General features: G+C 51.9%; 1 protein-coding gene across 16 annotated transcripts in view; it reads right to left on the minus strand.

Annotated features, from left to right (window-relative positions):
* Positions 1-18,610, minus strand: part of CYRIB (CYFIP related Rac1 interactor B) — a 154,613-nt gene extending 136,003 nt beyond the window's left edge. For 2 of the 16 annotated variants that reach the window (XM_070630949.1, XM_070630971.1), the window contains exon 1: positions 18,133-18,610. In XM_070630949.1, coding sequence (XP_070487050.1) covers positions 18,133-18,559 — 427 coding nt within the window. In that variant the 5' untranslated portion in view covers positions 18,560-18,610. Of the gene's footprint in view, positions 1-17,491; positions 17,844-18,132 lie in introns of those variants that run through there. The other 14 variants (XM_070630955.1, XM_070630965.1, XM_070630950.1 and 11 more) reach the window with 14 other exon arrangements.
* Between the last annotated feature and the right edge of the window lie 6,503 nt (positions 18,611-25,113).

Genomic DNA, 25,113 nt, shown 5'->3' on the forward strand with positions numbered 1-25,113 from the left:
TTCCCCCAAGTGGTGGGGACAAGAGGCAGAGCTGACACTGTCACCTGCTGGCTGTGCTCTAGGGCAGACCCTAGCTCTTGGCAACAGCTGGTCCTCAGGAGACTAGGGGACAGAGTTCACCTTAGATACCCCTGCACTACCCTCCACAAATCATAATACTGACGCCCGCCATTTGCACTACACTTTCCAGTTTATAATGCATTTTTTTAATATGCATTCGCTCATTCATGACTTGTTCACTGAATACCCCTTATACGTGAGGCACTTTGCTCAGAGCTGGGAATCTAAAGAGTAATAAAACACAGCCCCGATCTTTTTGGAAGCCACTTCCTCTGGGAAGCCCTCCTTGATCTCTCCAGCTGGGTTGGATGCCCACCCCCCCTCCATGGGCGCAGAGCACCCTGTATCATGTGGACGAAAAAGGGACTCATCCATCTCATATAGCTCTGCATCCCCAGGGCCGGGCACACAGTGGGAGCAGAATGAATGCCTTGAGCAAGGACCAATGGGAATGGCTGGGAGGACCGAGGGGCCATGGGGGAGACGGAAACCAAGGGGGACAGGGCAGGGAAGACTCAAAGAACCCGGCATTGGCAGTACCCCCTAGGTTTCTAGATCAGGAAGCTTGTCTCGGAGAGCTTGGATGACTTATCCAAGACATTCTTGCTGGGAAAACCAGCTGGGCCTCTAAGCCCATTCTCTTCATACCAATTTCCATTCCGACTCGTCACCCCAGCCAGCTTCCGGCTCTCCCTCTCCCGGGGACCACAGAGTCCCGTCTGCCTTCCTGCAATCAACTTATTGCTGTCTACACCCTCCCCCTGGGGTATTTTTTAAGATACCCTGAAGATAGAGGCCTGTGACTAAGACAAAGAAATGGATTCCTAATGATGGAACGCCGGGTTCTCATTCAGTCACCGCACAGACATTTACCGAGCATGTATGGTATGCTCTATTCCAGAGGCAGCGAAGCAGGAGCGGACACGGGCAAAAACCTGCCTTCTAAGGTCGGAGCGTGAAACGGGGTGACGAAAAGGGGGTGTCCCTTTGGTGAATGAACGAATGAATGAATGAAATGCAGTCAACGTCAAGCGATCCATCGCAGGTCATGTCAAGATGTACCTTAAGCTGACACAGGGCACACAGTCTGCTAAAGGGGTGGGGAGAACACACAGTTTCTCACTCCCAGGTCACTGTCGTAGCTACTGGGGATCCCCTGCCTTCGTTTACTCTCCTTCCAACATCCCCAGTATGAGAGAACTAGACAGAGTGAGCCCCCTTTGTGGCCATGGCTGGCTTCCCAATTAAAGTCAAGGATTTGTGTTTACTCAGGGTCTATAAACACAGACCCAAAAAAAGTGTTTAAGAGAAAGCAGATGAAGTGTGGGTAAAGACTAGCTAATAAAATCAGGGGGAAGCGCTGTGAGTTTTCAACCATGACTGTGATTATACAAAACTCAGAGGAGGATGCTCCACGCCCAGGGCCAAGGCGCACGGCGGTGCAGGGCCTGAGTGTCCAGAGTGAGACGTAAACCGCAACTGCCTGAAGGATTGATGGGTCCCCGCTGGGAGAGCCCTGCTAAGTGCCTCTGGACCCGGCCAGAGCGTCACGATGCAGCTAATATGGCCTCCCCACCCTGCTCCTACCACTGGCTTGTCACATAGCTCATCGAGACTGGATTTAAAAGTTCTGTGGACTTGTGGGTTAGTTGGGGACAGCCTTCAGGGGGAAAACCTGTGCTTGGAGTAAAAGCAGCACCTCGTGAAGTGTCAAAAGCTGAGGGTGCCGCCTTCCAGAACATTCACTGTCATCTCACCCCTCAGGGCCTCAGTCTCCTTATCTGGCCACTGCACTAGACACTGGCCAAGGTCCCTTTCAGTGACGGCATCCCGCAACCATGTTCTTCCCCAGCCCAGGCAGGAAGCTGGGGTGTGGGGATGTCCTCTCTACTGAAACACGCGTGGGAGTCTGGCCTGAGTTTGGATATAAGTGGTAAAGACAGTGAGGAGCCCCAAGGAGCCCCCAGGGTCCCCCAGGAGCCCCCAGGAAGTGGTGACTTCCTAGAGATCAAGGGAGGCAAATAAGGGGTGATGCTCAGGGCCAACCTTCACGACACCCTAAAGAACAAGTTTCCACAATTAAAGAAAACACTGGGAGGGTAACCAGAGAGGCCCAGAAAACAGTCAACATCTGTGATTCGGCACTGATGGAACTGCCCCTCCCAGCTCTAATCTGGGTCCCCCCGGGGAGTTTCGTTGGCTTTGCAATGTTTTCGAAGAAAATGATCTTGCATATACATTATTCCCCCAGCCACTCAGAGAGAGCTTGGCCCTCCTGCCTCCTCCTCCTCCTCTTCGGAGCAGGCAGCGGTCTCCCAGATGAGTCTTCAGTGTCAGACAATGGCAACCTTGGCTCTTTTCTGTACAAGAGATGATCTCTCTCACCAGCTTTTGCACCGTAGGAGTGCAACTCCTTTACCAGAGTCTCAGTTTACAATGGCTTTCTGCACTTGATGCTGACCCTCCAGTCTCCTTGGGCTGGGACCAATCTCTCACAGTGCTGAGGCCCAACAAACATCGAAGCACTCTCTGAAACTGACTTGGTTTTAATACCAGAGTGGAGTCCATCCTGAGTCAACTCCAAATTAACCTAGATACTGAGCCATTCTGAGTATAATGATTAAGAGCAAAACACACTGAAGGACCACCCCAAAGCTGAGCCCTCTCACCCATTCATACCTAGCAGCTTCTTGAATGTTGGTCTACCTGCTTTTGCACATGCTGTTCCTTTTGAAATGCTGTTCCCTGCATTGGCCTTCAAAAATCAACTCAAACCGTCACCTTCTCTATAAAGCCTTTCCCCAGCCCCTCCAGACAGAGTTCAGTTCAACATGTGGCATGTGTGAGCCTGGCTAAGCCCTGGACTTGGCTAGACGTGCAGAGAGGAGAAACTTCTATATCTGGCTGGAGACCCTCCCAGGCTAGTGTCTTCAAATAACCTCTTGCTTGCAACTCTATTTTAAAAATGTTACCGTGCAAGATTGAAGACACACAAAAAAATGTATCAATTGTGACAAAACCACCTCTCATACCCACCACCCAGCTTAAGAAATAAAATACAGCAGATACAAGTGAAGTCCCCTGGGTACCCCACCCCAATCCTCTCCCTCTCCCCAATTCCCCAGGGGTAAGCACTCTCCTGAATTTGGTATTGATCACTGCTGTGCATTTCTTTATACTTTTTTTTTCTTTTTTTGAGGAAGATTAGCCCTGAGTTAACATCTGCTGCCAATCCTCCTCTTTTTTTTTGCTGAGGAAGACTGGCCCTGAGCTAACATCTGTGCCCATCTTCCTCTACTTTGTATGTGGGATGCCTACCACAGCATGTCGTGCCAAGCGGTGCCACATCCACACCCAGGATCTGAACCGGCGAACCCCAGGCCATCAAAGCAGGACATGCACACTTCACTGCTGCGCCACCGGGCTGGCCCCTCTTTATACTTTTATTACATGTGACTGTTCCCCCTAAACAATGTATCCATTGTTTTGTAAGTTTTTAAATTTTCATAACTGTAACACTTTGCTTAGTAATACCAAGATTTGTTTTTATGTCCAGGGCCCTCTGTGAGCAGCGTCTGCATCCTGTTAATCGATGTATCAGGGCACCTAACCCAAATCCTGGCACATAGTTCATGCTTGTTGCAAATGGAAAATAAAGAAGAAAACACCAAAGACAGGGTTTTCACCCACCGGACCTGAAAAGGGAGTGGGGAGAGGGGTGCGGAGGCTGCCCCAGTGGAGTCGACCCATAGGCGTCCTCTGAACACCTCCTACGATCCTTAGAGACTGCAGGCGCATGGGACTCAAGTAAGACGCGGTCCAGTGCTGGCTGAGGGGACCGGGCAGCATCTCCTGGGAGGGACAGGACCACAGCACTGTTCCTGGCACACAGTCAGGGCTCTGGACGCATCTGGCAAATGAGTGACCCTTCCCACAGAGAAGAAAATGGAAAAGCTGGGACAACAAAGCGTGGCTGGCCCAGAGGAGAGCCCACCTGGGGACTATCGCAGAGAGAGCAAGTGTCCTCACTCACCGAGGACCAGCGTCTTCTTGTCCAGCTCCAGCTTCCCAGAGGAAGCCACAAGCTCACTCTGACATTCAGCTCACCAAATCACACAGCCCCTGGGGGCTTCCAGGACCTCTGGAGGAAACCCAGTGACTGTCACACAACCGGGAAGACGCTTACACGTGGCAGGGGCGGGGCGGGGGAGGGGAAAGCAGGGGAGGACAGTTTACATGGCCACCATGAAACAGGCTAATTTTGAGAGGACAAGAAATACCAGCCTTCATAAAGGAGGGATGAGGCCTCAGTAAATGCCCTTTTCATGAATTAGGCTTTGGACCGAAGTGCATCTGCGAGGAGGCCACCAAGTGGAGTTTAAGAAGAGCCAGGGCTAAGAAATTAAATCCCGACTCTGGCCCTGACCAGCTGTGCAGCCTTGGGCAAATCAGTCAACCTCTCTGGGCTTCAAATGTCTGAAAAAGCTATGCGCTCATTCTACAAACACTCTTGGAGCAAGGCCTTCTGTGAGCCTGACCTGTGGACGTAACACAGAAAAGGCCCAGTCCCTGGGCTCAGGAATGTTTCACGGAATGAGGCCATGGCATAAACACAAAGCACTCTCTGGATGTAAAGTCTTGTTATTAAGACTTTATTTTCTATCATATAAGCCCCTTTCTAACTTTTTCTCTTCCTTCCTTTTTTTTTTTTTTTTTTTGGTGAGGAAGATTGGCCCTGAGTGAACATCTGTGCCCATCTCCCTCTATTTTGTATGTGGGACACCACCACAGCATGGCTCGATGAGCAGTATGTAGGTCCACACCTGGAATCCAAACCTGTGAAACCCAGGTGGCTGAATTGGAGCACCGAACTTAACCACTACACCACTGGACCAGCCCCTCCTTTTTTTTTTTTTTTTTTGAGATTCAAGACATAGCTTTTGGTCAATGCAAAGGAGAACAGAGAGCCAGGAAGCTCATCTTTAATTCAGTGCAGACAATACTCAGCTTGGCTCAAACTGGGCAAAACGCTTCCTTGCAGCACATCTATTCATAGCCGTGTGTTCCTAGAGTTAGCTCTCCATTCTCCTCTCCAGCAGAGGAATTGGCCCGTGCTCTGAGAAAGGAGTGGAGGCGGGAGCGGGGAGGGGACAGGGCAGGAGGAGGGGAGAGGAGAGCAGGGTGGACCTAGAGAAGACCCCCTGCTGCCCAGAGTGCAGTCACACCCCTCTGGGAGGGAGCCAGGTGGCAGCACCTTGAGGTTATGGTCACTGCGAGAGGGACGTGGGGAGGGGACAGACATACCACCACATATTACGAGGGCCTCACACACTCTCGACTTCCTCCTCCTGTAAGGAATGCTTCCTGATCCCTACTCCAAGGGAAGGGAAGGGAGCTCAGAGAAGGGAGCGACAGCCTGAAGCGACTAGCAGAGCTGGTGACACCCTGCAGGGGCAAGACCCATGGGATCAGCAGCGGGGGTTCCTCCAGCCCCGGGGAGCACAGGAGACAGACACCCTCAGGTTATTAAAACCGTGGAGTTGCCACCGCTCCAACCTGTCCCAAGCACTAACCCTTTAGCAGCCCTGCCTCTCCTGAGTGGCCTCCGGCTCCGTGAATGAGCCTCGGCGCGGGGTGCTGATGGGGATCACAGGAGATGGTGGGCGCCACGCGAAGCCTCTCCCCTCAGCTTCTTCACCGTGTGTTCTCGTCCTCCAGACTCTTCCTGTGACCCTCGAAACTGCCAGGGCGAGGAACAGGCATGACTCAGCCTGGTGAGCCGCCCGGCCCTGCGAGCGGCTGGGGTTCCTCTCTTCATTCATCCAAAGCAGCACCACCGATCATTTACATACCACTTCCCCTGGCAGGTGCTCGAGAGCAGACGGCAGGTGCAGGGCAGGAGAACAGAGAGGGAGAGCAATGCGGAAAAAGGGATTTCTGGACACTCAATAAATGCCTACTTGAGATGCCAAAATGTGTGCCCCTGTCATATCAAATCACAGAAACGCATATACACACACCTAAAAATGATAACTCTTGGGGTTTGAAATGAGTCTTTAAAAACACTCCAATTTCAATTTTCTACCCAGAGCAGAGAATTAATTCACACACTGATTCATCAAATATGCATTCGGCACCTGCGTTCCAGGCACCTTTCGAAGGCAAAGATGACAAGCGCACGGCAGACACAGAACTGGAGAGAAACGGCATTTTAAAGGCCACAGGGACTGTCTGGAAGTTTGTGATCCCACGACCGGTTATAGCTCAGCCCCCCGGACACACAGGACAGCAGCTCCCTGCACCTGAACAGAAGTTCCCTCTGCTCCAAACACTCTGCTCTTAGTCAATCATCTTACTTTTCCCTGGAAATAATTGATCTGTTTGGTCATAGGCCATTGATAAAGGGATCTAAACTCTGGTTTTCTTTCTTTCCCTGGAAATGGCAGAATTCTAGGTTCCTGGGAAGAGAGATGAGAAGAGAAGGGGAGACGGTTTGCTTCCGGGAAAACTAACATAACCACATTACAGAAAACGTGCAAAACAGAGAAAAGAAGAAATTCATCCACATTCGTCTCCCCCAACCATACCTGACACGATTTGGGTGCGTATTTCTTTCCAATCTTTGGTCCTAGAAATGACTGCTTTTCTGCATCCTCCCAGCCTCCTTGGCCCTCGCTTTGAGTGGCTACAGCAGAACCGATTCAAGTCTTCAGTTATAGTCAGACACTTAGGTTATTTCCACTTCGGTTAATTTCTTATTGTAAAAAACACTGAGCTGGGGGCCGGCCCAGTGGCCGAGTGGCTAAAGATCCCCGTGCTCCACTTCGGTGGCCTGGGTTCAGATCCTCAGCGTGGACCTGCTCCACTCATCAGCCACAAATGCAAAGCAGAGGAAGATTGGCACAGATGTTAGCTCAGGGCTAATCTTCCTCACCAAAAAAAAAAAAAAAAAACTAAAAAAACCTGAGCTGAAGATCTTCGTGCAACATTTTGCCCATAATTTTTACGATTTCTTTAGGAGAGCTTCCCAGAAGTGGGTTCACTGGGTCCAAGCTTATGAACCTCTACATGGCTCTTGACATAAATTGCCATGGTTGCCCAGAAGGGTCGTTTGAGGATCCAGCTGGCCACCAGCAAGAAGTTGCAAGTGCCTTCAGGGGATGACACCTTTCAGAGGCCTCAGGCATGGGACAGGGGCACCCGAGGGGTTTTCTACGGAGGGAGTCCTTCTGGAACATCTCGTCTTTGCACGTCAGCGTGTGCAAGCTCCGTGATGCGGTGGAGACTAAGCTCCAAGGTGGAATGAAGTCCTCCCCTCTCCTGCCGCAACAGCTATTTAATCTGATCCCCATGAAAGATCAGGTTCCTTTTCTCTCGGTTTTAAGTGTCCAAGGTCTGAGACAAAGATGAGCTTATCTGGAGAGAGGCATTTCCAGCCGTGATCAGCGGGGAGGGGCTTGCTGTGGGTAGGGGGCGGGGGGCCTTCCAAGGGTCACACTTCCTTTATTCCTCATTAACTTCTGAGAGGGGGAGGGCTGGGGTGAAGTCAGAAGCATGCAAATGTCCTTTTTCTAGACTTCCCCCTGCACGTCCCCACTGAAACCTGGAGAAACACTGCTTGAGAAAGAGACAGTTTCACCCAGAGGCGAGGCCTCAGGGAGGAGGGGCCACCTCCCAAACAGGGGTCCCCATGGCAGCCCAGGATGGCGCGTTCAACCAGAGACTCCAGAGACGCAGGATCCATGACAATCACAAAGGTCCTAAATCTAGGAGCTGTTGTGACCAGAAAGACCGGCTTTATTCAAAAAAATTGAATCAGATCTCTCTAGGCCAAGGGGCTGCCTCCTTCCTGTCCACTGGGTCTTCTGTCCACGGGGTCTCTCTCACTGGACAGCTGGACCCCAAGAAATCCCCCCAAAGTTAATCACACTCAAGCAGGAGAGACCCCAGAATAATTATACAGCACATGTAATATCTGTCAGCCACTACTGGGCCCGGACACTGCACGTTCTGAATACGTCCTCACTGCATCGTGACACGCAATAGAATGACATTGCGTGCTCATTTAACTCAGCCAGACTCAACTAGACACAAAGGGACAAATGTATTTTTTTTCATTTAAAAAACTATAGGGCCCAGCCTGGTGGTGGCATAGTGGTTAAGTTCGGCACACTCCAATTCAGCAGTCTGGGTTCACCAGTTCGGATCCCAGGCAGAGATTTACAGCACTCATCAGCCCTGTTATGGCAGCAATCCACATATAAAGTGGAGGACAGTGAGCACAGATGTTAGCTAGGGCTAATCTTCCTCAGCAAAAAAAAAAAATTAAATACTGTAAAAGTGGATTGTGCCTATTATGTTTATTTGTATTTGTTTTATTTTGGGGGTATTGTATCTTGTACTTTACTGTATATCGCACATGACTGTGTATGCCATATATTTAAACAAACATGCAACTAAACAGGATCACATACACAAAACCATGTGTACTGTCCATCAGGGGCGAGTTAGGAGACTGTCCGGAATCATTTTCACTATGAATTTTTGCTGCTGTGCTGACTTCCGAACTTTAGAATGAGGCTTGACCCTGCTGTGTAAGGTCCCCCTCCTTTGGTGCTTTCAGGTCTTGAGGGCTGTGTGGTCCATTAGGTGCCAGCAGAAAATCAGTCTTGGATCAGAACAGGAAACCGGGACTCCCGGGCTGCTGAGCGCTGGGAGGGCCCCATGGCTTTATAACCTGCCTCCCGAGGACAGCCCGTCTGTTCCAAGCTGGCTGTGTGGCCCCTAGCAGGGCTTCCACGTCCCTGGCCTGGTCCCTCGTTCTTCCAATGAGTGGCCTAGATGATTTTCAAACTCCTGTGTGACTCTGGGCAACTCGCATCACCTCTCTGGGCATCCCACTTAGATGCAAAATCAGAGTTTCCCAAGCAGGATTCCAAGATGAGGTTACCGTGTGTTGAGACACTGACCTCCTTAGCACTTGGGAGGAGTAGGCCCCGGGTCAGTCACCTCCAGTTCAGAGATGCTTCCGCTTTTACTGCCCATCCCCCCAAGCCGTGCCTTACAAATTCTGTTTCCTGCATGGCGTGAAAAAGGCTGGGAAGGACCAGACTAGGTGATCTTCAGCGTCCTCTGTCTCACACCAACAGCCCCACCCCAGCACATCCAGAGTTAGAAACAGATTGCACACGGGCAAAAGATTATAGCATTGGGGGGTTTCTCTAATTGGGTTTCTCGAACAGGGATCACAGGATCAGAATTACTTGAGAGTGCTTGTCCAAAATGTGGATTCTTGACCCTCCCCTGGGGATGCTGAAGCTTAAGATATGGTCAGATGAAGGAAATACTGAGGAAGAGGGAACACATGCATAGAACATTCTGGCAAGTTCTCATATTGAAAGTGGAAGGGAGGAACACTGTAAGAGGAGGTATTAATCCAGTGTCCACTTACTTTCTCAAGTCTACAAGGACCAGTGTCCTTTCAAATTTAACCCCCCCAGGGCCCACCCAGTGGCCGAGGGGTTAAGTTCATGAGCTCCGCTTCGGCGGCCCAGGGTTTCAGCAGTTCGGATCCTGGGCACGGACATGGCACCGCTCATCAGGCCATGCTGAGGAGGCATTCCACATGCCACAACTAGGGACGTACAACTAGAATATACAATTATGTACTGGGGGGCTTTGGGGAGAAGAAGAAGAAGAAAAAAAAGAAGATTAGCAACACATGTTAGCTCAGGGCAAATCTTTTTTAAAAAAAAAAAAAAAAAAGATTCAACTGCCCCAAAGCATGAAGCCACAGGACCCTTCTCTCCCCCAAATCTTTCCCGGGGAGCGGGGAGGAGTGTGTGCAGGCAGAGGATGCAACATGCTACAAATCCCAACAGCAAACGCTTCAAGAAGGGTATTAATAGCATGAGTCAGTTTCACACTGAATTCACCAAAAACTTCACCACTCAAATTAGCCCAAGCAATCTCCTTGCAAGATTCATTTCTAAATTCTGAACTTCCTTGGCTGACAAGTTCACAGTAGGTGGTTCTGGGCAACGAGGTTGCCGAGACGCCTGTCACCACGAGATGCCCTGCAAGAAAACCACGCCCTCGGCGAGCAGCATCTCGCAGCATCTCACGGCATCTCGCAGCGTCTCACAGCATCTCACGACAGCAGTGTCTGGTCTTTGGTACACAACCCCCTCTGGAGACTTTTCGAGTTATGTTTGAGGTTCCCTTGAAAGAGGGAGTAAAAAGAGTGGGTATGCGTTGAAGCTGGCGTGGGGCATCTAAATTCCAGCTCTGCTTTTTATCAGCTTCAAAGTTTTCTCAGTCTCCTCATCTGTAAGATGGGGATAACGTCTTGCAGAGGTATTGTGCATGTAAGGAAAAAAATATGCAAGGTACACGTTGTCCATCCTCAAGAAGGGAGACCAAGAAAAACACCCCAAATCACAAAAACCCACAACATGATGTTTACAGGAGCCTTACTGTTAGCAAGGCTTTTGTCTGGGCCGTAAATGACCGTGCAGAGGATCGGAAATGCTGCTTCACTCCCCAGTCCTGGGCGCACTTCAACCGACCCACTGGGATGTCCACTGGTGTCCTGTGACTTCCCCTACCATCCTTTCTCCAAACCTAGCCAGAGAGCTTTTCCAGTTCCTGGAGGACAAGAATGGGCCCTGAGGGGCAAGGCTTGGTTTAGCCCAAGGAAACAAATCCAAAATCCTTCCTTCTTCAGCTGCTCAGGCCCTTGGGACTTGTATGGGTGGCAGTGGGACACACACTATTTGTTTCTCACATGGACCCATCACAGGGCCCAGCACACAGTAGGTACTCACTCAAATTACTGCCGTCGAAGCGCAGGATGAATGGTATTCCTCCATAAAGAAGTGAACACTTGACAGCCACAAAGGCATGTTCAGAAATGACTGTAAAATATCACCAGGCTTTCATTCACAAGCCTGACTGATCTCATGCTCCCCAGCCAGCTTCTGGTGCCTCAAGACGCAAAACCAGAGTTCAGGGAGCAGAGTAGAGGATGTTATTGCCTGAGTTTCACTTCCATTGCAATCTACTGCATTTGACTTCAACTCTGGTTTTGAGCAAAGCTGGGGCCAGTGCATGACTGGCAGGAAGGCCTCCCTGAGTCTACACTCCTCTCCCTGAGTCCTAGCCCCGAGATCGTGTGAATAGGGAACTCGAATTACTGAGTACTTACTAGATGTCAGGTACATTCAGACACTTTCTGACTTAAGAGCCACAACAGGCTGAAAAGCAGGCACCGGGATGCTGGGGGACACTGGGCAATGTGCAAAAGACCTCGCAGTGAGGGAGTCAGGTGTGAACCAAGATGTACCTCCCCCAAGTCCATGGTTCTTCAGCCTGACACCATCCCCTTTCAAAGGAGAACGCCAGAGGGGCCAACCACAGCATTCAGTTTTGCGTAAAGACACCACAGAAATATGAAATTATCTTAAAGAAATACCCCTCTCCTCCCATCAGATTCATACCCCATCTCTGCCAGAAGGATAGCCCTGGCCCAAAATTAGCACTGGACAAATGGGTTCTCACCCACCTGTGACTGTGTCCTTGGGGGAGGCAGTATATGTATGGGATGTTTCTGCAAGGTGCTCTGCTAGGAGTTTTTAGACACATTATCCCATTTAGTCCTCCAAACAACACAGAGAGGCAAATGTTTAGCCATGACAGTTCTAGCTCAGCAAGGTGCACGATTACCCAAGGTCACACAGCTCCTGCATGCCGGGGCCTGGGAGCCTTCAGCTCCCCAAGGCAACAGTATTTGCTGAGTGGGCACTGGGTTTAAATCCCAAGCAGCTCCAAGTGGCCAGGCAGAGCCGGTCACAGGAGACCGTATGACACAGAGGAGGAAAGGACGGAGCTTTTCTTCCTCCCACTGCCCAAGTGTCTTCCCCCACTAACTCCTCTGCATGACTGCACCTCACTGCCCTTCCCCGTCCTTATCAGAGGATGGGGGGTGGGCGGGGGGAGCGAGGAGGCCATTAGTCTCTGACCCAGTGGGTGATTTCAAAGCTGCCCCTTTTCTGTGTTGGGCATTTTTTTTGACCGTAGATGTAAGGATTTAGTCCCTCAGTCCACTGACAAAGGAAGGTCAGGGGCAGAGACACCTGTTGAGCTGGGGGAGGATGTCCAGCACCCAGCATCCCCTTGGCCCCAGACCTTGCATTAAGGATGCCCCAAGGAGCTCACAGGCAGACACTGCAGGGCCGTGGGAAAAGCCTGGCTTGGGAGCCCCGGTCCTGGGTCTGCTCTTGGACAAGATGCTTCCCCCTCTGGGTCCCAGTTCCTTCTTGTTAAACTAAGAGTACTGGATGCCTAAAAGCTGCAACTCAAGCATGAGCTTCCTGCCCAGCCCTTCCAGAACACAGTCATAAGCAAAGGCCTGGGACGCGCTCACTGCTTCCCTTTCTCTCCTCCCTGCTTCCATCCCACCTCAACTGTTCAGGGCATCCAGGCCCTGCTGGGCTTAGTAGGCACCGCCTGGGAGATAAAGGTGGGCTGTCTTCTCCACAAGCGCTTCGTGCTCTCACCGTGCTCGTTCTAAGCCTCCATCTTTTTATCGTCTGTATTTTGGGCATGTCTGCCTCCTCCAGTAACGAACCTATCAGCTGCCTCAGGAGCCTCTGGTGCCATATTCAGATTCGCATCCTCAGCATCAGCTGGTCTCGAATGAACGAGCGGACGGGGGACCTCCAAGCTCTCCCTACTCAAGTGTGGTCCACAAACCAGAGCATCATGTGGGAAAGTGCTGGAAACGCAGAATCTCGGCCCACACCCAGCCTCTGACTCAGAATCTGCAAGGCAATCCGCAGGACATCTGGGGGCACCTCCAGTTTGGGAAACACTGTTCCAAGGTGCCCTCCAGCTCTGACGCGCCCCTACCCCACATCCTTCGCTTTTGCCCTCTAGAGGCCTCCCACATGCAGGCCTAAGCAGGACTCGCTAAAACAGAGCCCGTCATAAACCAAAGGACATTCACCTTAGGAACCTTCTAGAAGCCTGCCACTGACTCTCACAAGCAGGATGGGAAATGTGCAGCCCCGAGGGTGACTCCAGGCACGTGTTACCCACCGGCCCTGTGAGTTTCAAGGAAACCGGGGCAGTTTTCAAAAATGTTGATTTGAAATCAACATTGGTTTCCACCCTTGGTTCCGTGGATCCAGCTCCCCTCGCCCTCCTACCCTTGAACCCCCGTAAATGAGTGACTGCACACCTTCCAGCATCTGGCAGCAGAGACACACCAACCGGCGGCCCGCCTGCCCCCTAACGGGCCTTGCCTCCATGCTCAGAAAATGCCTTTCCCTCATTTTCTACTCTTGACGTTTATTCAACTTGGAAAGAAAAGGAACGTTTCCAAAACACGTCTTCAGTTTTTTAATAAACCCTGCCATTCCTCTAGCGGTTTCAGATTATCTTAAATATTTATAAAAATCACTCTCAGCAACACTTCTTTAAACAAACCTCCTGGTCGACTTCGATTATTTATATATTTACGAACATGTTGTCCCCTTTCCCTTGGAGCAGATGGCAGTCTTTGGAAAGGAGAAAAAAAAAAATCACTGGGACAGAACGTAAACTCAGGGACTCCCCAGTTTAGCCTTCTCGACAAGCTCTGGTACAATGATCTTTCCATCCGGTGGAAACGCCCTACGATGGCCAGTCAACAGTTGGTTTGAGAAAACACGGAGGCTTGAACTTGAATCTAGGAAGCAGCTGCCAGCCAAGGGCTTGGTTTCCAGTGGGAACTGGTGCCCTGTTAGCAGAGGGACAGGGCGATGGGACTGCGGTGGGGACAGAAAGAAGCCCAGAAGGGGAGGGAAAAGCAACCGCCATTTGCACGCACCGTGCCGAGCATCTCCACACGACCTCTGAGCTCATCTTCACAGCGACCCTTCCAAGTGGCGATGATTAGTCCTCCTCTGAAAGGTGGAGAAGGCCCAGAGAGAGACAGGAAGTATGTTGCCCAAAGTCACAGAGCTCGTAAGCAAGAGACCCAGGATGTGAACCAGGCCATCTGGCCTCTAAACCCACAGGCACGCTGCCTTGAGAAGGAGAAAAGGATGAGAGGAAAAACAGAACTGCCCTTCACGGGGCATCCTTGGCTACGAAATTACCACGTTTCTTTCAACCTGCTGAGGCCAGTCACCCTCTTAAGATCATGAAGGAAACTCCCAAAGTTCTGTGGCAGCAGCAGGAGCTGGGTCAGTCCATTTGAGAACCCAGGGGAGTCAGGTCTCGGCTGGAAGCTGGAAGGAGTCCATGCGAACGTTGTGAGAAGAGATGAAATGAGGGCCAGAGCACACGAAGGGCTGCCTTTATGAGCAAGGAAACGGATGAAAAACAGGACCACAGTGACTCTTCCTCAGGCCTTTATCAAGTGTCCCCAGGAGGGGAAGGAGAAAAAGAATAAAATGAGCCTTCCCGTTCGCACCCCAACGGACTCTCTGGAGAAGCTCCAGGCCAAGTTCACAAAGAGAGACGGTCCACCCTTCGAGATGCTCATGGTCTAGATGAAGAGACAGCAACGACTCCTATTGATGAGGGTGATAATAGTCACTGATGACGATCGCCATTAATCGGCGCCCATGCTAAGGGCTCCACTCAGTCTATCCGATGAGCAAAACAACCCCACGATGTATCATCCCATTTCACAGACGACGACACTGAGGGTCCTCGAGGTGAAGAAACTCCACGACGGGCACACAGCAGGAGGAGGGAAACGTGGGGTGTGAATGTGGATCTTGCCTCTAACCGGGGACCCATGAGACAGAGAGGGAGGGGCGGGGGTTATCTGGCCTGTTTCTAGATGAGGAAAAGAGGGAGATGAGCTCTCTAAGGCTCCACAGCCACCCCACAGCTAAAATGTACAGATTTTAAATCTGATTTTTCACTGACACAACACCACCCCCAAAATGCTCCCCTGGAAGGCAGTTTCACGGAAGCCGGCCAAGCCCCAGATGGCCAAAGCCACAAGATGATGATGGTCTCTTCAATCAAGGGGATGGCAGTAATGCTGAACCTGAGGCCACAGCCTCCTGGCACTGGTGTCCCTCAGAAGTCCCTCCTGTCATGGTCTCTGGATCCCCAGGTAAGAGCTGCCAGGCTCATGGACCGGGATTCCATGTTGGGCAATCAAGGCACACTTGGGAGAGACAGCCAGAGAACAATTTCAAGGTCACCTACGGGCCAGTATGCTGACCTTGAGGTAGAGACAGAATGCACAAAGGGGAAACAGACGTCACTCTTGTCGCTCTGACTGCACCACAGACCCAGCATATGCCAGACAGCCTGCCAGGTGCCAGGGGAAACCCAAAGGCCGCTCGGAGGGCGCACAGCCTACAGGAAACAGCGAGAGAGCTGTGCAGACGGAAGACTCGGGCAGGGTCCGGAATCTGCCACTCGGGGCTGAGGGTCTTGGGCCAGATCCTGCCCTCTCTTGAAGTCTAGCAACACAAGAACCAAATCTCTGCCTCACAGGTATCCACGGCCACTCCACGTCTTGAAAATGACTCTGCACGTGCTCACACTGCTGCTGGCCGTGAACAGAGGTGCCTGCCGTCAACTCTTAAGATCATAGGAGCCCTCAGGCTCGTCTCCCGCCCTCCAGATGTGGAATACCCTCCGAACTAAGGGTCCTCAGAGTGGGGCACAGAAGCATCTGGGAGCTGAGAAGGAAAGGGAGGCACGGAAGGCAGAGAAGGCAAAATGACTTGGAAATCTCCCAAAGTGAAGCGCAGAAATGCACACAGGGCCTTTATCCGAAGGCCATTTCCAAGGGCCCCTGCGCACTAATCCGCCCTGGGCTCCCTCAGCACACACCCTCTGCCCTGCCCGTGGTGAGTCCAGCAAGGATCCAGAAAGTGCGCATTACAACGTGCCTCCCCCGGAAGAAAACGCAGGCCAGCTGACCACTCCTGCGTGCCCCACCGACAGAGAAAACGCACCTCTCCCCAGCTTCCTCCACGTTTACAGGAACCCCCAGGCCTGGGAAATCGGCCCAGCTGTCAGTCCTGGCAGCCCGCCTTGACCGCCCTGTCACCTGGTGGTGGCAATCAAAATGATGCTTCCTTCTCCCTTCCACCGAATGGCATCTTCCAAGAACGGAGGAAGCTCAAAGTCAGAGTTTAAGCTCCTTTCACAAAGAGTCAATATTTTCACAAGATAATCCTCCTCGGAGAAAGCGGTGGATTATATAGATCCCAGGTGGCAAAATGTTTGTGGGATGGATGTTACAGGGCAAGGAAGTCAAAATGCGGAACCGCACCCACTCACTTCTCAAAATTCACCATCCACTTATCCATTTTACAAATATCTATGGAGAGCCCTCCATATGCCCCAGGCACCCTTCTAGGCACTGGGGATGTAGAAATTAAAGGTGACTGACAATGACACTTTCCATTACTGCACCCCCTCCAGGCCAGGAAACCCACGCTCACTTTCTTTAGGCCCAACTCAAAGCAACCCATTTGACAGGCGCCTAAGACTCAGAGAGGGTAAGCAACTTGCCCAAGGTCACACAGCTAGTGAGTGGCAGGGCCAGGAACTAAACATAGGTGCTAAGTCCACGTGACATTCCCCAGCGGGGCCTCCTTCCCGCTCAACCCCTCCCCCACCGGCTCCATTTCTTGCAGCAGGGTGGGGATCAAAGACAGCCCCCGGGGGGCTCCAGCAAGGGAAGTCCTCGGTTCCTCTTTCCTCCCACCCCCGACACAGGACACAAGGGTTGGAGACCCACGGTGTGAACACAGCCCCAGGAAAGCCCTGCAGGCTGCCAGGGCATTCACCCGTTAACACTGCTAACACTGAACTTCCATTTAAAAAAAAAAAAGATGATGAGAAGATAAAGGGCAAAGAGGAAGTGTTCTTTAAACAGAGGCGGGTGGTTACCCCAGGAGGAAGTCGGGAGGCCAGTGGAGATGGCGTTCCCCTCCTCTAGTTCCTCAATTCTAAGCGACTGGCCTTCCGAGCCCCCAATGGAAGTTGGCTGGGGGGCTGCACCACGTCAGGGGTCAGACCCCGCGCCCTCACCTGGCGCCCAGGAGGGGTCTGTGGGGTGCAGCCAACGAGCACGCGCCCCCTCCAGGCGCGGGGCGCCGCGGCGCGCTCCCCGCAGCTGGGTGGACCCGGGCGGCGGCCCCGCAGCGTGCGCCCCCCGCGTCCTCCCGCCCCAGACCCCCAGAGGCGCATCCTTTGGGGACCCCCCCCTCCGTGCCGGCCGCTCCCCACCCCCTGCGGCGCCCCCTCTGCAGCCGCGGCGGCGCGGCCCGGATCGCATGGCACCCCCAGCCCTGCCCGCACCCATCACGCGCGCGCCCCGCGCCTGGCGCCCTCTCCGGGTGCAAAGCGGCTCCAAGGGCGCGCGCGGCGGCCCGGGCGGCGGCGCCGGGGAGCCCCGGGCACGTACCTGGCGGCCCGGGCGAGCGGCGAGGGGATCGCGGGCGCTGGAGCAGGGAGCCTCGGAGCCTCGGAGCCTCGGAGCCGCCGCCGCCGTTTCCGGGTTGGCCGGTCGCACGTCACCGCCACAGGTTTGCGAGCGGCCCCCGGCGCGGCGGCAGCAGCGGCGCAGCGGCCCCGGCGAGTGCCAGGCGAGAAATAACTATAAAAGGAAGAGACGCCTCGAGGAGGAAGAGGAAACGCTGTTTACCTTCGAGCAGCCGAGCCGCCGGCGCTCGCACAAAAGGAGGACGCGCGCCGCCGCCGCCTCCCCCCGCGCCCCGGCCCCGCCGCATCGCGGGCCCCGCGTCAGCGCGCGCCCCCGCCCGAGCCCGGCGCCGGGGGCCCGGGAGCGGGGTCCGGGCGCCGCGGGGGCCCCTGCTCCCCCAGCCGACCCGCCCTGGCCTGGCCCCGGGGTGACCTTGGGCAAGTCACAGCGGGCGGGCAAGCGGGCGCGGGGTGCGCTGGGGAGCTCGTGGTCCTCCCGGTGGAAGGAAGGTCCAGCTCTGATGACCCAGGGTCACAGCCTGTCTGGCAGGGCTCCAGCTCGAACTGGAGGCCTCCGACCTTCAGACCAGCCAGGTTCCTGCCCCTGGTCCTCTCCCCTCTCACCTGCACCTTGGGAATGATGCCAATCCCTGGCCGGGCCACCCCGCGGCGAGGTCGTTGACAGGATGTGCATGCAATCGTGCGTTGGCCCTAAACAGCTATTTATTGAGGGCCTACTAAGTGCCAGCGCTGTTCTAGGTCCTGGGGACACAGCTGGGAACCCAAACAAAATCCCTGCCTGGGGGGTGGCAGGTGGAGGGGACAGGCAATAAATATCTGATGCATTTGGTGGCCTGCGCGCTATGAGGAAGAAGAAAGCAGAGCCAGGGGAGAGAGAGTGGGGGCGTCCTGCTGTCGTAAGTGGCTCTCCAAGGACTTTTAGCGCAGAGATTCCCAGACAAAAGCTGCTCGCTGTAACTCCAGCTTTGCTCCTGTGGGAGACCCGGTCTTTCCCCTTGTCTGTAATGGCAAAGAAGGTATTTTTCTCCATGTCACAAGATATGGCTAGGAAACTGAGATGGTGGTTCTTCCCTCTGCCTTGCGCCCCAGCCCTCAAGCCCATCTACCATTATCTTGAAATTCAGCCATATAGACAGTGTTCTCTAAAGTATCTTTCCACTGACCTCTAGCAGGGCATCCAAAGAGTGACATCAAAGCTTTCATTGTCTGTCCACTGTCCGCCCCCAGCTACCCCCACGAGGGGTTGGAGGTTGGGGAGGAAGGGCTTGGGATGTGACCAGATCATAGTGAGCACCGATTTACCTGATTATAAGCCATTGGTTTCCTTAACAAAGGTGTCTACAGCCCTTTCTTTTGCCCAGGCCCAGTGCTAGGAGCTGGGGGCACCGAGATAAGATGATTCCAACAGCACTTCCAAGAGCCTTCTGGTGGTGGTTGGGGGTGGGGGGGGCGGTGCTGTGTGACTCCGTATCTGCAGGAAAGCGGCACAGAGGACAGCGTGTAGAGAAGGGGGAAGGGGGTGTACTCGACTTGGAACGGAGGGAACCACAGAGAGGGCAGCAGGAGGAGATCAGAAAACCCTCCCTTGAAGTTTTGAGAGGCAGTTAGGCAAAGTGGAGAAAAAGAAGCACACGGCAGCTTGCCTAAGCATCAGGGCTGTCATTCCTAAAAGAGGGAAACTGACGCCTATCTTGCGCGGCCAGGTGGGGACGTGGGAAGCAGCTGGGTCTTGAGCTATGGACACAAGAAGCAGGGAGAAGGTTTGGAATCAAACAGGGCTGAGCGGAGGTTACCCTTACTTTCTCGGCAGCTTAGGAAGTGGGCATGGATAATTCCGCACATTTTTGAAGTACCTACCAGGTGCCAAACATTGTGCCCGTCTACTTGAGTTCTCACAACAGTCTCATGAGGCCGATTCATCATCCTCCGTGTTGTGCAAGATCCTGGAGCTGGGAGAGAGATGGAATTTGCCCAAGGTCATACTAATTAGATAGTAGGGAGGGCTGGGCGTGAACCCAGATGGTCTGGCTCCAAAGCCCAGCACTTGGCCACTTGGAGCCTCAGTTTGCTCATCTGTGAAATGGAATTGATGACAACTACTTCTTTAGGTTAGGGGGAGGGGTAAATTAAATAGCACATGTGTAGAACCTAACACATTAGTAGGACCTGGAGGGACTTTCTGGCATGCTTGGGAACTGCAAACTGGAGGGAATGTAACAAAGAGTACATATGTAGGGGGTGGACAAGCAGGAAGGAATAGGTGAAGGTGTGGGCAGGGGCTGGATCACGCTTAGCCTGCACTCCACTGAATTTAGAGATGCCTCAGATGAGGAGTCCAAGTCATATGTATGTGTCTCCCCTCACTAGACACGGTGAGGCTGAGAGGATGATGCTGGCCTCCAGTCTTGGCTCAATCAGGTCCTGATAGATTTGACAAATTCAAGTAAGTGGAAAGCTAGGGATAATGCCTGGGAAAACGTCTGCCGATTCACCCCTGCAGAGACCTGTTGTGTTTCCCTGGGGCATCATCTGACAATGGCAGGTAGAAGCCTAGTGTCTTAGTCTGTTCGTGCTGCTATCACAGAATACCACAGACCGGGAGGTTTAAACAACGATTATCTCATTCTCTCAGTTCTGGAGGCTGGAAAGTCCACCATCAAGGCATTGGCAATTTGGTGTCTGGTGAGGGCCTGCTTCCTGGTTCACAGACGACCTCCCTCACTGCGTCTTCACAGGACAGAAGAGAGGAGGGAGCTGTCTGGGGTCTCTTTCTTTCTAAGGGCACTAATCCTATTTATGAAGGCTCTGCTCTCCTGACCTCAGCACCTCCCTACGCCATCACGTTGGGGATTAGGTTTCAACATATGAATATTTTGTTGTTAGTGCCATCGAGTCGATTCCGACCCCTCCAGACACTGTGGACCCTGTGGATGGCAGAGTGGAATCCTCCTGGTCTTTTGCGCCATCCTCTCACCTTCTGGCACTACATCAGACGATGCTGTGCTGCTGTTCATAGGGTTTTCATGGCCAACTTTTTCAGAAGTGAGTGGCCAGGTCCTTCTTCCTTGTCTGTCTAGTCTGGAAGCTCCGCTGAAACCTGTCCACCATGGGTGACCCTGCTGGTGTTTGAAATCCCAGTGGCAGAGCTTTCAGCATCGCAGCAATACACAGCTGCCACAGTGTGACAACCGACGGACAGGTGGTGTGGGTCCCTGACTGGGACGTGAACCCAGGCCACAGTGGTGAGAGCGCTGAATCCTAACCACTAGACCAGCAGGGCTGACTTATATGAATTTGGGGGTGGACACATTCAGTCGGTAACACCTAGCATCCTGTAAAGAGCATTGATTTTGGAGTCGGAATGGCCTGCATGCAATGTCCATCTGTGCAACCCTGGGCGAGTCATTTAACTCCTGACTCTAGGTTCCTCATCTGTAAAGTGGGGATAATAACATTATCTTCTGTTGTTAAGTAAGCTGTGTGAGACACTGAATTTTTAATGCTTTATAAGCTTTATATATATGCTTTTATAATGCTTTATAAGAACGGCATGCACATTTTAGTTTCAATCTTAGACTCCTGCTCTCCCAGAGCACATACAGTCCACACATCTTTCGAGCAAAGTGCTGGCTCTTCCCATCATATGTACAAAAGCCCCTCAAAGCTGTGCATGTCCCTGCTGTGCATGTGTTTTGTCACCAGAGCGAATGCTGGTATGTGGAGAGGGTGCAGAAGGTGGAAGTCAGGAGACACAGGACTCCGTCTCCGCCCTGCTGGTTAGTATTTTGCAATTAAGCAGACTCCACACCCACCAGGATAAAGGCAAGCTCAGTGACATTCCACTTACCCGGTCGTCAGGGTCCCCGCACGTCCGGCCGTTCAGAACCAACAGCCTTAAGGGAGGAGTCTCAAAGTGGAACCAGGGCGTCAAAAGCTAATGAGTGATGGTTTCCGGGGGCTGAGGGGAGGGGAGAATGGGGGTAACTGCTTAATGGATACGGGGTTTCCTTTTGGGGTGATGGAAATGTTCTGGAACTAGATGGAGGTGGTGGTTACAGAACATAGTCAGTGTACTGAATGCCACTGAATCATTCACTTTAAAATGGGTAACTATTGGTTCTGAGAATTTCACCTGAATAAAAAAACAGGGAAGAAGGAAGAAAACTTGGTGTGGGGAGGGGAGGAGCTGGTGAGCAGGACCTTTAGCGCATGTTCAGTATTGCAGCATATCCACACTAGGGCTGCCCAGATGAGCCGAAATGTCAGCATCATAGCAACTGGGGGCTGTCACTCCTCGTGAGCAGGCAGTGTGTATAAGTGATCCTTTAATGATCGAAAGTAAAAGGAATTAGTATGGAATAATGCAATTTTGTTAGCATGATTTTTATTATTATTTTTATAACTTCATTTGTGTTTCTGCAAAAACAGCCTGATGGCGTGCTGGAAAAGCTCTGGGTCGAGTTAGAGAGACTTGAATTCGAATCCCGCCTTTCGTTCCTGTCAGCTGCAGGACCTCAGGGAAAGCAGCTGGCCTGTCTGGGCCTCGTGTTTCCTCATTACGTAAAATGGGGTGAAGATGACATTTATGCCAGAGGATTGTCGTGGGGGCTGAGTGCAATAGCATAGGTACAATTTTACCCGGAGGGTGCTTAATGCAACCTGGCAGTCGTGGTTGTGAATGGTATATGAAATCGTTCAAGACATGAGTCCATGGGGAAGAGGAACCAAAGAAGTTCTTGGGGCAACTGTAGAAACCTCTTCCCGCAGTCTAGGGACTTGGGACCGCACCGACTAAGGAGCAGCTCTGTGCGGATTTCCCACGTGCTGGCACCATGCGTGGTGGGCAATAGCGATGAGGTCGAACAGGCGTAGCCAGCTCCGCGCTGCTCAGAGATCTCCAGAGAAGGATGCGTGGCTGTCACTGGGACATTAGAAAGTGACAGTTACCACTGAAAGCAAGGGAGCCAGTGAAAATACTGCAGATTCCCCGGAATCCTTTTGTGGAGGAGCAACTAGCCTTTCACACTCCACTAAGAGCCTGAATCCTCCCGAAAAGCTGGGGAGTGGGGTTTGTTTCAGAGGCGTTGCTGTGGACTGGTTACTGAAGGACGAATTGCTGTGAAAGTGGGTCGACTTTCGTTGTCCAGGAAAACTCAATTATGTGGAGATGCGATCTTGTATCAGCAGCGTGTTCAGCGAGAAATCAAATGGCCCTTGTTGATAAGAGACAGAAATTCCCCCCTGCTGATCACACAAAAATAAAGCCACTCACTAAATCTGAGTCATTTCTCCAAGCAGAAACAGTCTCTCTCCCCTGACCCACAAGCATAGATGTGTGCGCGCGCACACACATACACACGCCCACGTGCATACATGCACAGGAAAGGGAGGGTGTTTCTATGAGTTATTTTATCTAATTATGAAAGTAATGCATGTTCATTATAGAAAAAAATTGAGAGAGAAAAGTATAAGAAAGCAAAACTCCTCCATAATGCCCTTTCCGGAGTCAACCACTCTTTCTTAGCATTTTGACGTATTATCTCTCAGTCTGTTTTAAATGCATTTTAAAATAGTTGCAATCACACTGTATGCACAGTGTTGACTCCTGATGCTTTATTCACTTATACGTGAGGATGTTCATCCTACAGAGGTTTAAACCATAGACTGGGAGGCCACTGACAGCCTGAAACTCGCCCAGGAGAGAAGGAGCATGCGAGACAGAGACTACTGTTTCTCCTTCAGTGTCATTTCCTCCAAGGCGGACACTGTGTCTTATTCAGCATTGTGGGCCCAGCCCTTAGTACAGTACCTGAAGCATAACAGGAACTAAATGAAGGTGCGTTGAATAATGAATGGATGGACAAATGGGAAAAGACACTGATGTCAATGAAAAAAGGGCCACCAACCTTGCCTGATAGGTCCAGCCACTAGGCAGAGCTTCTCTGCAGACTCTCACCCTTCATGCAGAGAAATCTGCCTGACTGAGCAATAGGGAGTGGTGGGGACTGTGGCGAAGGAGAAAGGATGTGCCCCATCCTTAGGCATTCATGTTCCAATCTTTACAAAATGTTGCGCTCATCCAACAACAGGTGTCTGCCTGCAGTTTGCAAGTGTGCAAGCTCTCAGAGCAGTGTTCTTAAGGTACAGTGCTCGGACCAGCCGCAGCAGCAGCAGCACTGGGAACTATCGAGAAAAGCCAAGTGTCAGCCTCACCCCAGACTGGCTGACTCAGAAACTCAGAGGTGGGACCCAGCACTCTGGGTTTAACAAGCCCTCCAGGCGACCCCAACACAGTCAACAATGGAGAGCCACTGCCTCAGCCCCGGGCATTAGAACCCCCCCAGGGAACTTGTTCACCCTCCAATACCCGAGCCCCAGCCCGAGATCCTGATTTAATGGGTCTTGGGTGGGGCTCCGACTTCAGAATGTTCTCAAAGTTCTTCTGGTGTTTTTACCGTGCAGCCAGGGCTGAGAAGCCTGATCCAGATTGCACAGCAGCCGCACATGGCCATTTTATTCCTCCTGGATTCTTGCGCCTTCCCACCCAGTGTTGCTTCATCGTTACTGTGAGCCCAGTATTATAATCAATCACACTGACTTTTTTATTGTGAAATATTTCATGCATACAAAGCAGTATAGAGATTAATATAAATCTCTGTCATCTCTGATGACTTGGCCACTGTTACGGGCTGAATTGTGCCCCCACCCAATTCATATGGTGACACCCTACCCCCCAGTATCTGAGAATGTGACTGTATTTGGAGATGGGCCTTTAAGGAGGTGATTAAGTTAAAATGAGGTCATTTGGGTGGGCCCCGATCCACTGTGAGTGGCGTCCTTCAAAGAAGAGGAAATTAGGACAAGGACGTACAGAGAGAAGACCCCGCACAGACACAGGGAGGACCATCTCCAGGGCAAGGAGAGGTTCTGCAGATGGCACCAACCCTGCCGACACCCTGACCGTGGAACCCCAGCCTCTAGAATTGGGAGAAAATACATTTCCGTTGCTTCGGCCACCTCGTCTATGGTACTCTGTTTTGGCCGCCCTAGGAAACTAATATAGTCATATTTGTTCAGATTCTTTAAAAAAAAAAGAAAAAGAAGCCCAAAACATAACAGATAAAGTCGATGGTCCCTATATACTCTCCCCTGTTCCTCTCCCCCCTCCTCCCGGGGTAACCACTGTCCTAAAGTCAGTCTTTCCTGTTGTCACAGAGAGCCGGCACGGTGGTTAGGAACACGAGCCAGAATAGAGCCAGCATAACTGGGTGGAAATGTTGGTTCTGCCATTGACTTACCAGCTGTGTGACTTTGACCAATTAATTACCCTCTCTGAGGCTGAAGGTCCTCATGTGCGAACGGGAAACAGGAATAGTATCAACTCAGCCTGTTGTTTTGAGGGTTAAACAAACTACTGTTTATAAAACACCTAGGAGAGTGTCTGCCACAAGTGGCATATAGGTGTTTGTCAAATACAGCTATACTTATACACACACACACATATATATATGCACCTATAAAATATATGTGGAATATTGTTTTACATGATTTTAAACTTTACATAAATGGCATCCTTGTACACAT

The sequence above is a fragment of the Equus przewalskii genome, chromosome 8, assembly GCF_037783145.1.
Source record: "Equus przewalskii isolate Varuska chromosome 8, EquPr2, whole genome shotgun sequence".
Taxonomy (NCBI): Eukaryota; Metazoa; Chordata; class Mammalia; order Perissodactyla; family Equidae; genus Equus; species Equus przewalskii.